The 12,262-nt window shown below is 36.3% G+C and overlaps 1 protein-coding gene and 1 long non-coding RNA gene across 3 annotated transcripts in view; one reads left to right on the forward strand and one right to left on the reverse strand.

Moving 5' to 3' along the window:
- palm1a (paralemmin 1a) overlaps positions 1-6,746 on the forward strand; it is a 52,928-nt gene extending 46,182 nt beyond the window's left edge. Inside the window, exons 7-8 of one of the 2 annotated variants that reach the window (XM_082156782.1) lie at positions 989-1,120; positions 4,195-6,746. In XM_082156782.1, the coding sequence (XP_082012908.1) occupies positions 989-1,120; positions 4,195-4,772 (710 nt within the window). In that variant the 3' untranslated portion in view covers positions 4,773-6,746. The remainder of the gene's footprint in view (positions 1-988; positions 1,121-4,194) is intronic. The other variant, XM_082156783.1, reaches the window with a different exon arrangement.
- LOC309488570 lies at positions 6,153-11,147 on the reverse strand. The gene is made up of 2 exons (XR_014202193.1): positions 9,719-11,147; positions 6,153-9,641 (listed from the first exon to the last, which is right to left on the reverse strand). It is a non-coding gene; the product is annotated as an uncharacterized lncRNA (long non-coding RNA).
- Positions 11,148-12,262: the final 1,115 nt, after the last annotated feature.

Genomic DNA, 12,262 nt, shown 5'->3' on the forward strand with positions numbered 1-12,262 from the left:
TCTTTGTTAAAACCTTGTGTGTCTGTTTAGAAGCAATTGAATGCCTCTTGGTTAATTTTAATGTTCAAAACCGATTGCTGAATCAGTGTTTTAGAGTCAGATACAGACCAAAAGCTGAAAGGTGCTGTTTTAGATCTCTTGATAAAAACTAAAGACCTGCCAGAAAAAAAGCTTTCAGGTCTAAATTCTGCTCTGAATTTATTCACAGTTTTTTGACTGAAATAGATGACTAGACCACAAAACAGAAAGTTGATAAACTCTTGTGGGTTTCAAACTCACAAATATTGTCCTACTGTCAGTGTTGAAAAACGTACTAATATTGTGCTGATTTCATCTAATCTTGTCTTCTGATTCTCTGTTCTCTCAGTTGATGTGTGTTTGCATGTGTGTGTGTGTCTGTGAGCAGAATAACATCTAATAGAAACAGCTTTTTTGGAAGTTACACTAATAAAGGATTAGGTCAACATGGCTTTTATAATTATTTTTCCATGATAGAACAAACAAAAATACAACAAATGATTAAATACTATATGTATCTATTTATTTTTATATTGAAAATATTGAAAACAATATGTGTAAAAAAAAATTGTTTATATAATAAAAGTTAAGTATATATATATATATTTAAAAGTATTTTTATATAATTTAAATATTATATATTTTGTATAAAATATACAACAGGTAATGAATTTCTAAGTTCTGATTATATCATTTTAATATAAACTCTACAAATGATTAAATATCATTACATTAGAACACAAACAGCACCATGTAGTGCCTATCAGTCATATTGTCTTTCAACACCTCACTCTGTCATTGTTGTCATAGTGCTCAACAGACAATCTCTTAAAGTCATGTTTAACTGGTTGTTTGAATAAAGCAACTGGTCCGCAACAAGTGTGCATATGTGTGTGTGTTAAATGACTTCATGTGAGTGTGACTGCACATCATTGCAGGATTGTAATGTGTTCTTTCGTTGGCACTGCAGCGATGTACTCCGTAGAGATCACTGTTGAGAAGGACCTGGTGACTGGCAAGACCAAAGTCCTGTCCACTAACACACTGCTCCCCAAAGACCTCTCGCTGCAGGGGGTCAAGGTCTATGAGGATGAACAGAAAGGTGGCTGGCGATAGAGCAGGCGTGCGTGGCTTTGCTAGATATGCCTACTTTACGAGAAGTCTGCATGTTTACATAAAATATCAGCTGTAGTTTATCTTATTTGACCAAACCTGATGTTTATGTTGTTTTACACAAAAATGATTACAGAAAATGTCATCATACACCCTCGTGTTGTTCCAAACCCATATGACTTTCTTTCTTCCGTAGCTCTCGTAATTTTTTCTAACTTTCACATATTTTAGTTTGCTGTGTTGTTGTGGGTCATGTGACATGTGAGAACCATTTCCATTCAGCATGATTGACTCAAACCTGGCATGATACATTTCCAAGTGGTATATTTAACTCATCCTTCCCTCGGGTCATTTTGACCCGAAATTAATTGAGTGTTCATCAGAGGACTTGAACCACGCACTTGAACCACGAATAAAAAAAATAAAAAAATTTAAAAAAGATTGGATTCGAGGAGTTTTGTGGTTGAATTAAAAAAAAGTAACAAATCCTTCCCTCGCGGGTCAATTTGACCCCTTTAGGAATGAATGGAATGTGAGAAATGCTTCAGTACACAGAAAAACCTAAAAATGCTAAAAATTCTAACTAAAAAGGCTAAAACTTAACCAAAAATTGTTTTTATAATGTCTACATGTGTATCTGAATGCATACTGAAGAACATCTGACTTTAGGACCCAGCCATCATGAAATATCATGTTATATTATTTTTTCCCCACAAGAGGTCGGCAAAGACACCCAATGTAAGATATTTTGAGCTGAATTAAAAGGGCATGAAATTGTGAATTATTTTGAATTTAAGTTGAAAAAAATGTGAGGAATATGCTTAAATTACTATTTATTTATTATGTATTGATCAAATCTAGTAATTTAAAGGAAAATAAAATAAAAAAAGAACAAAAAATCTCCCAAAAAATTGCATTAAAAATAGAAAAATATTATCAAAATGAAATAAAATAAGCTTTCTGAAAAAAAGAAGAAAAAAGTGTAATTTTAGGGCTTTGGGTCATTTTGACCCGCGAGGGGAAAGATGTGTTACAAAGTGCGAGGGAAGGATGGGGGTTACATTTATTTACAGGCGTTTGACATTAAAGAGCTGGGATGGCAACAAGTATCAGTGAAAAAAAAGTGCCTCTATATACATTTTTGCAAAACTCCAAAAACGCACCTATACAATTTACTGTGGTTTCCAGCCGAAATGAACATTAGTGGCAGTAAAACACAGACTTTTATTCCTTTTCAAACAAATTATGATTACAGGGGCAGATTATCTATTAATAAAGACAGTTCATCAAAACACTAAGAGCATGTTGTAAACATACATTTTGATGTGTATATCACATAAAGCTCCTTATGTATGGCTTTTCTTATGTAGTAAATTTGCTAATAGCTCATCTGGGACTGGTAGAGCACTGCACTTATGATCTGAAGTGCTCAGGTATCCAGTCCTGTGAAATATGAGTCATGAGAAAAGACCTCAAAGACTTATAGCAGCAAGTTAAAATGGTGTGGTTGCTTCAGCACATGCATTTTAATCTCACGTTTGCTTTCATTAAAACTATTGGTTAGGTTTAGGGTTTATTTTCAAACACAACAGAGCATTAACCTTTCAGAGCCACTCACCGCACATTTTCAATTCCAAACTGCCACAATACAACACCCAACGTAGGCAGGCACATTTTTCCAATGAGCCATGAGTCATATGAACTATGGTAGTTTTTTGTCCTTTTTGGAGTTTGATGGCCCCTGAATGTTTTTTATTGTATGGAGAAGAGTAGCTTGGACATCTCTTTTGGGTTCCACTAAAGAAAGTGAGTCAAATGGGTCTGGAACTACATGAGGATGAGTTAGTGTCAACTAGCACATATGAATCTTAAAAAAAGTTTTGTAAAAGTAACATTTGATTTGTCATCAAATGCTGACCACTTCTCGTAAAGCAATAAGTTCATCTGAGCATGGCTTTAGATGCAGGGTTACCACAAACTCCTGATTTTGGCTGACACATCATTATTTCCTGGTAGAGAACAAGAGACCATAGCATTCATTAAACTCTAATTTGGTCACCCTGCAACTTGACTGCTAGTTTTGGGCATGTTGCTGCCAAGCTTAGCCACGAGCCTCCAGCCTGACTTCACCCTTCCCAGTTAAAATGTGTTGTTATACAATAAAGCTTTAAATTAATCACATATTAAATATATTCTCCAAGGTTTTACGGATGATTACAACACTTCATTTTCTGCATCTGTTTGTACTGTATGCTGCTAGCGGCTAATGCTAACACCAGTAGCACTGCTTGCTTCCTGCTCTGTTTACTGCTTGCCACTCTTTCCCTGTGTTTGATCCCCCCAGTCAAGTGAGCATTTCTAGCAATTGAAGTGCACTTGGCACACAATGCTAACAGTAGTCACTAACTGTGCACAGTATGCTTTCCATGCGTTCGTCAATGGGTAGAATAAAGTGGTTTTCCAGCAGAAATTAAGTCACAGTATTATAAATCCTTCCTTTGTAAAAAAAAATAAAAATAAAAAATTGTTGACTACAGCAAACCTGCAGTTAATATGTGGCAAATGTGCTGCAATGTTTGCTATATCACTTTATAAAGGATTCATATTGGCATTGTCGAGTAAGGCTTGAGTGCTGGTTATTATAATCTGAAAGATGATTTAAGGGTCAGTGACATGACACTCACTTTTGTTTGAATTGATTCATTTATGTAAAAATATACATAATAATGTTTTGACATGCTTTTAATTTCTAAATTAAAATGAATTCTGATATATTTTTTAGGAATATTCAAATGATTCAACTGTCCTGATAATTTTATGATGTATATGCCTCATTAAAAGAAAATCTATTATTAAGTATTGTTAAATATCAGATATTTTGACCTTTAGTTTGCCATTAAGCCATTTTTTAAAAAAAAATTTATTGAACTTGGACACTCAAATTTGTCGCTGACCCACAAATGTTGGGGGTAGATATTGCTCTAGGGGGTGTCATGTCAATTTGAGATATTAGGGCAGTCAGTCAGGGTATCACTGAAATGTGTCTTATTTTTCTCTATGCAGTGGTGCATGAAGTGCGCAGTGTGGACGGCGCAGTAACCAATGGCGTTCACCAGCTCAGCTCTTTAGAGGTGGATGAGCTCCTCCACAAAGCTGATGAGGTGACCATGAGCGAGAGCGGCAAGACTACGCCGCGACTGGAGCGAGGGCAGGCCGAGAAAGTGGAGAAGGTTGAGAAAGATGAAGTCCCAGGTGCAGCCGGCTCCACCCCCATAATGGAGATCACGGGTGTAGAACCGAAACCCGCGACACCTCAGACAGAAGTGGGCGGGGCCAGTGCGGAGAACCCAGTTACGATGGTTTTCATGGGTTACCAGAGCGTGGAGGACGAGGATGAAACAAAGAAGGTTTTGGGGCAGGAAAGCACGACTGTGAAGGCCGAGGTGGTCGTCATAGAGGATGGAGATGCCAAGACCACCAGCAGCAGTGACACCATACAGGATCAGGCACCCTCTAATGGCAGCCCAGCAGAGCCACCGAAGGCTGAAGAGGCGGCAGGAGAGTCGGGACAGCCAGAAGGGGGCGCTGCCGAGGTCAAGAGCAAGGAGAAACAACCCTGCAAGTGCTGCACCATCATGTGAGCCTAAACGCACCCTCCCAAACATGGACTTTACAGATGAAATGCAACAACATACAGAGAGAACTGGCAAGGCAAAGAATAAACATTCACTATCTTTTGATAGAAGCTGTTGTTTCTTTAATTGATTTGACCCGTTTTATATTTTCTATATTGCTTGACCCTTTCCCCTTGATACTCTCTAACCTCATTTAAATTTTATGCGTATAGTTTTTTTCTGGTTTTATTGTGGCTGAAATGAATCTCGTCGTATGCGCTCCTATGAGAAAAGTCTGAAGATTAAAGACCCTTTAACTGAACTGAACCGATCAGTATCCAATAAGCCTCTTAAATCCTAAAGTCCTACCATAAAGTAATGAAATATCTCACATAATTGCTTAATATATATGATGTCATTATTTGTTTTTGAAAGAAATAATAATTTTGTTTGGGTCCCCTTTTTGCAAAGCATTTGCACTGCAAAGTATTTTCACTTTCGCATAAAAGAAAACATTTTCAACATCGTCCATTGCGCTCTATTTATTACTGATGAAGCTGTGATAAGTATTTCAATTATTATCATTTTGGTTTTCTCAAACTAGGAATAAAACCATGGGATTGACAGAGCACTCTTCGCCTTTGTTAGGAAATGACAGGATTGTTGTAAACAAACAGATTGACCATTATACGGGAGTTTTAAAGGAATTGTCTGGGTTAAATACACGTTAAGCTCTCGATTAATATAGATCATTGTTTTGACTCATTCCTCAGTTTATAAAGAGAAAAAAAAAGTTTACAAAAATTTGTTTTTTATTTTTATTTTTTTACAATTTATTCTTGAGCTGTTGTCTAAATCATTCTGTAAATCCTTGCTGGCTTTACATGGTCATGACAGGAGCACATGGACTACTGTTCAAATGTTTGGGGTCGATAAGATTTTGTTTAATGTTTTTGAAAGAAGTCTCTTATGTTCACCAAGGCAGCAAAAAATACAGTATAACAGTGATATTGTATAACAGTAATATCACAATTTTAAATAACTGTCATGTATTTTAAAATGTAATTTATTCCTGTGATAGAAAAGGTGCTTAATATTTTTGTGGAAATGGACATAATTTTTTCCCCATTATTTTTTATTGAATAGAAAGTTCAAAAGAACAGCATTTATTTGAAAAAGATTTTTTATATATATTATAAAAATCTTTACTGTTACTTTTGATAAACTTAATGCATCCTTGCAAAAAAAAAAAAAAAGTATAGATTTTTTTTTAAACGTACTGACCCCAAACTTTTAAATAGTAGTGTATATTCTTGTAGCTAGACTTTATTCAAATGTGTAATTTATTCCTATGCCTTCCACCATAGACTTCCATTATACTTGCATTATATGCATGCTTTTTATTTGTTGTTTTTTACAAACATAGGGATGAGTTATAACAATTTTGTGCTTAATGAAAGCATGTCACAGCTTAACCTCTATCGAACCAACATTCCTGTAAATGCATGTGTAACTGTATTTTACGCTGAGACTACATTCTCACAAAATACTATTTGCTTCAAATGAAAGAATATTTCAAAGCGCTTTCTTTTCTCAGTGCATCCCTTTAATTTTTCTTTGCAATCCCTCACACACTCACAAGGGAGTGATACAGCGACATTTTCCCCTCCTTAAAGGAAAATCTGTATTTCTCTTTTTGTTCTCCCATGAGTCCAGTAGATTGCACTCTTTCATATTGAAATATAGGACAGGTGAGCTGAGGATATCTCAGGAAGCTCTGATATTTAGTGAGGCTTTACAGTGGTCGTTCTCAGTTAGACTTGTCCAGCAAAGAGCTTACGCATGTTTAATTGTTCCTTTGTTCTAACTAAAACACTTGTTGTCATATATTATCCCAACTTGAAGTGCTCTATTTGTTGGAAATAGAGAAAAAGAGTAAGAAGTAAGTTGTTCTCTTGGTTACTTTCAAACTGCTGCGTGATATAAACTTGCATTGGATCATTTGTTGCCTTCTCATCATTTAAAACCATAAAGTTTATCCTTATCCTAATTTCACCCGCATCTCTCATATGCATTTTGTTTATTGAAAAAGCCCTGCCCTTGTTCTGACATTAAGAGCTGTTGAAGTATCAAGCTGGCTGTGTCCAGGATGGTATTTTGATTGTATTCCAGTCTGCACTGCCATTAGCATTCAGGAAGGGTCATTGACAGCTCATTTCCAACATGTGACATTAGAAAACTGCTGCAGCCAATCCTATGCAAGAGCCCTCATGCGTGTAAACTAGTGTCAGAATAAGCAAAGCTCTCTCAGTTAAACAACAATCATAACAGTTCAAGAATGGAAAGACAGGAAGGACAGTATCCGCCCTTCCTTAGCTATTCCGATGAAATGGCGGGAAGTGTGGCAAGGCGACAGGAAAAGTTTAATGGGTTACCATGCCAAGTATTGAAGATTTTTTTCTTCTTCTTTTTTCAGATACTTTTAGAAAAAAATTTGTTAACATTTCTGGCAAAAGGTGGAATTTTTTTTTTTGGGGGGGGGGGGGTGCCCTTAAAGTAGCTATGATGCCAAATGGTTCAGTTAAAACAAAAAGCATAGTTTTTGTTGAAGAGATGGGTGATCGACTGCATTATGGTTTAATGCGGTGCTATTTTAAATTTATTTTGCTTTTCATTTCCATGTTTTCCATAACAGAAAATTGCTAGTAACATTAAAGGTGCATCCAGTAGTCTGATATCACAATGGCGTTATCTATTGATGTGGTCTAGCACAATCATCTCGAGTTTTATCAGTCTAGTGAGTTTTAGCAAGCAGTCTTCTCCAGAATAACAAACTCCCTTTTTTATTATAAATTCCCTTTACATAATAAATTTAATAATAAATTCCCTTTACAAAAAAGAACCAACTTCTGAATAACTTCTCAGGATTTTCTCCATCATCAAATCTTTCCACCTTGTGTAATATGCCACGTTGTTTTGTCTTGTCTTCTGACTTCAGACTTTTTCTGCTTCTTCGGCCATGCAGGTAGTGATGGGCGCTTTCAAAACACTGCTAATGAAGCCTCAAAACCTTTGTGTTTTCCGAGCATGTGTGAAACTGGCCAACATGATGTGATTTCAGCAAACAAGTCGAACCTAGGTTACAATTTTTTTTTTTATTCCGATGGATTGTCACTGGAGGGCATTGAGAACTCATGAACCAGAGTCTAAAATATTCTCAACACTCAAGCATTATAATTAGTGTCTATTGTCAAATTTTCGCTCTTTGAATCGCCAAACAACACTATGCTAATAGCGTACAGCATATGCATACTTAAAACGCTTTTTATTAACATGTTTTATGAGTACAGTCTTCATCTCATGTGAGTGTGCACCATTCAGATGACACTTTGCAAAAACAATTTATTTTTTCATGTTTAAAAATTAGCGCCCAACTACTTAATGCACCTTTAATTGTACATTACGTTACATTGGAGGGTTTCTTCATGAATGTTAAATCTGTTGTGTACCTTACTTTGTAAATTATTTGCTTCATTGATTTAATTTGATGACAAATTTTGAAGTAATTTTAGAGGAATTAATTAATTGGCCCTGGTAGAGATGTGCTAGATGAAGTGTGTGTTTTGATTTATGTCAGTTAATATGTGTCATGTATCTACCATTTTAATTACATAGTTGTAATATCTTTTTAACTGCCCGAATCACTGGGATGAGCTCTGTGGAAATCAATATGCGTGTGTGTTCAGAGGCCCAGGAGCCAAATGAGGTCAGCATGAATGCAAAAAAAACCTTACTGTTTATCTTGTTCCCTCATGTTTACACACTTGAACATTTTCACTTCTCCATGTACACAGTTTTGAGATGCAAAGCAGCATCTATGAGTTTATAATTCATGGTTCAGCTGATCAGGAACCAGTCTGCTTTTCCCCCAATCCTCATCTGGGACTCCTCCTTTAAAGTCTCTGCTTCACTGTGAGTTTCACGGTTGCCTCACACTTTTGCCGCTCACCTTACTGTCCATCAGTACTAACATTCCAGTTCCGACTTGTTCCTCACCCCTGAATGCCTTGTTGTCTGGCCACGGGCCTGGCGTATCTCTTTTGTATAGTTGCATGCTTTTATAGGTACATAAATCACACATATCTACATATACATATACATATACATATCCATTTCCATGTTAGATAATGTCCCTGTGCTTGAACCCCCTAACCCTTGATGTCAAGCTGAGTTCAAAGGCATGATAGAACAGAGGACAATGTAGGAACATATAACCTGGTTCTGAGTACTGATAATGGGCGGCCCAGACGGGGCACTTCTCTGCCTGTCTGAACAGCCCTCTCTTATTGGTTCTCCTGATAATGAGTGTGTGTGCTATTACTGCCACTGTTGTCTGTGTGTTGTGAAGGTCTGCTTTCTAATCAACCTGACAGAGCTGTAGAAAGAGTTGGAACGAGACATTAAAATGTGATGTGCTTTACGGAAATCACTGCGTCTGTCTTGTTTTCTTTGGAACAACAAATGTACCATGTGCTTCTTAGGATCTATGTGCAAATCGTTATGTACCAGCACTCCATACTCCGCATTTTTTTAAAGCAAAGCAAAAGCAAAAAATTAATTTTGTGAGTTTGCAGTCTGTATTGGATGCAATGCAATACAAATATAGTTCATAGCGAAATAATGGCAAAGAAATGTCACTTTGGAGAAAAGCGTTGTTAAATGTAAAATCAACATACAGTATGACCAGTGTAGTCTGAATAAGGAACAAATTACTCTTATGAGTCGGTTCTTTTTAGTGACTCAAAAACATACAGCATGGCCTGTGGAATCTGATTCACAAACTCATGATTCGTATGAGCTGATTCTTCTTATTGAATCATAAACATACAGCATGGCCTGTGGAATCTGATTCACAAACTCATGATTTCCTATGAGCTGATTCTTCTTATGGAATCATAAACATACAGCATGGCCTGTGGAGTCTGATTTACAAACTCATAATTCGTATGAGCTGATTCTTCTTCTTGAATCATAAACATACAGCACGCTCAATATATTCTGATTCAAGAACACATGACTCTTATGAGGCAGTTTTTTTTAGTGAATTGAAAACATAGAATATGACAAGTGTAGTATGACTCCTGAACCAATGCCTCTTATCAGTTGCCAGTTTGAATCAGTCTGATGAATCAACAGACTGGTTACTGAATCAACATCTGACACAAACTAGTAGATTTTTAAAGATCAAAGTCACGGAGAAAGGGAAATAAGCAAGTAAAGAATTTTTCTTGATTTATAAAATACAAATTCGTTGCGGGCCTAGTAGCGAGACCTGAGGAACGCCACTCTGCTGCCATTCAGAACTAATCTGAGAGCCACTGTGACATTGTCACTTCCTTTGTCAATGACTAAATGACCAGGCTAGAGAGCAACTATGAGGTGCATTATTGGATAGCAGAGGGGTATTCTCAGCTTTTGTTCTAAGGTTGCTGATTATAGCAGTATTCCAGACTGGTATCCCTGCCCTCAGCACACTCACAGACACGCATGCATGCACTGAATCTTTGACCATGGGCCAGGTCACCCCACATACATTTTTGGCATTTTCGCTAAAGATGATACCTCTCGTTTTGGCTGAGAACGGTAAACAACACATGCAGCCATATTGGAGGAGGGGCTTTACTAGAGCAATTGAACCAAAACACAAGTTTTATGGGTAGTGGGTGGGAAAGTGTAAAGTGTGGCTGATGCGGTCTAAACCAGACTGAACCCTGCAGAATTACTGATGGGTAGGCCGGGCCCTGCTTTGACTGTATCTTTCAGCGGTATTAAACACGATCGTCTTGCTGTATCCATGGGCCTGCAAAAGATGAGGTGAGTCAGAGGAAGAATATCAAATTTTGAGAGTAAAAACATTTAGCAAATATATCGTATCATACAATATTTTGTAATATCTGACACATACTAGAGTATTTGAACATTTGATATGGTGATTGTTGGTATTTTATGGTATATGAAAATGATTTTTCTCTTCCTTTCACTTTCCCCTCTCATTAACTCAACTTCCTCCACAGACTGGACTCATTAGGACTGAGTTGAGATAACTGCATGCTGGGTTTTCCTGTGAAACTCTAATAAGCAAGTAGTACTGCAGCAAACACCAGCTCAGACGCACACCGAGCAGCATGTTCAGGTACACACCTCCCTGGCAGGTGCTGTGTAACAGCCTGGATCGTGATTTTAAGGTAAGGTTGTACAAATACATGTTTCAAGAAGTGCTTGTATGTTAGGGCTTATGTAAAAAAAAAAAAAAAATATTCTACAACAATAAATTGACAAACTAGCCTCACTTGCCCAGCTTTACAAAATATTTTAAGTTTTATACATATATGGAATTTCAGTCATCTGTAAATAAAATAAAATAAATGTGTATGGTACAATACTTGTGTATTTTAGTGTTTTAGTATTTTAGTGTATGCTTTTATTAATTTTGTTCATTGTTGATGTACAAGTCAAGTCAAATACTTGTGCATTGTACTTTATTTTTATTTAATACATTTTAATGTGGTTTGGCATAGAAATATTTACCTAAAAAAAAGAAGAAAAAATATAATATTGTAATGTTTTAACGCATATAAATAAACACTATAATTTTTTCATTAACTTAAGGGTATGTTTACACGTTCACACGTATCCGTGAAAACTATTAAAAACGCTGTTTTATGCAAGCAAGGCCAGTAGTTGGCGGTTACTTTGTGCCTATCTATCAGTATGCCTATCTATAGACTGGACATGTAACACGCATGGCATAACCGTTTTCACAAATCCACATTTTTGTAGTTTACATGGAGACCGTAACGGTACTGTTTACAAAATCTTGCATTTTGAAACCTGTTTTCAAAAGTTAGTATTTTTAGCCCCCTAAACATAAATGCGTCCCCCGCATTTTTTGCGGGTCAAGTGTGTTCACGTAGAGGCCAATGTGAATAAATCTAGATTTAAATTAAAAGAGAAGTCAAGATAGCTTATGCATGACCTATCGTTTTATTCTTTTCCAAAACGAGGCAATCTGAACATTATGGAGCGCTAACACTCTCATGGAACTTATGACGTTCCAGGAAATCCCTTATATGGACAAAGGCATTCAGCTATTGGCTGTAGCAGCAGCTGAATTAAAAACAGAAACATTTTGACTGATGAAACGTGAAGACAATAAACACACGAATGCGACAATATGGTTGTTTGTTTTTCAGGCCATCTCAAGGTATTTATTGACAATAAAGTATATGATGTACATGAGTATAATGATGCTGAAAATTCAGCTTTGATCACAGGAATAAATTACAGTTTACCATATATTCACATAGAAAACAACTATTTTAAATTGTAATACTATTTCACAATATTACTGTTTTTACTGCATTTTTTATTATTAAATAAATGCAGCCTTGGTGAGCAGAAGAGACTTTCAAAAACATTAAACAATTGTTATGTTTCCAAACTTTTGATAGGTATTG

This window comes from Leuciscus leuciscus (assembly GCF_965113295.1).
Source record: "Leuciscus leuciscus genome assembly, chromosome: 23".
Lineage (NCBI taxonomy): Eukaryota > Metazoa > Chordata > Actinopteri > Cypriniformes > Leuciscidae > Leuciscus > Leuciscus leuciscus.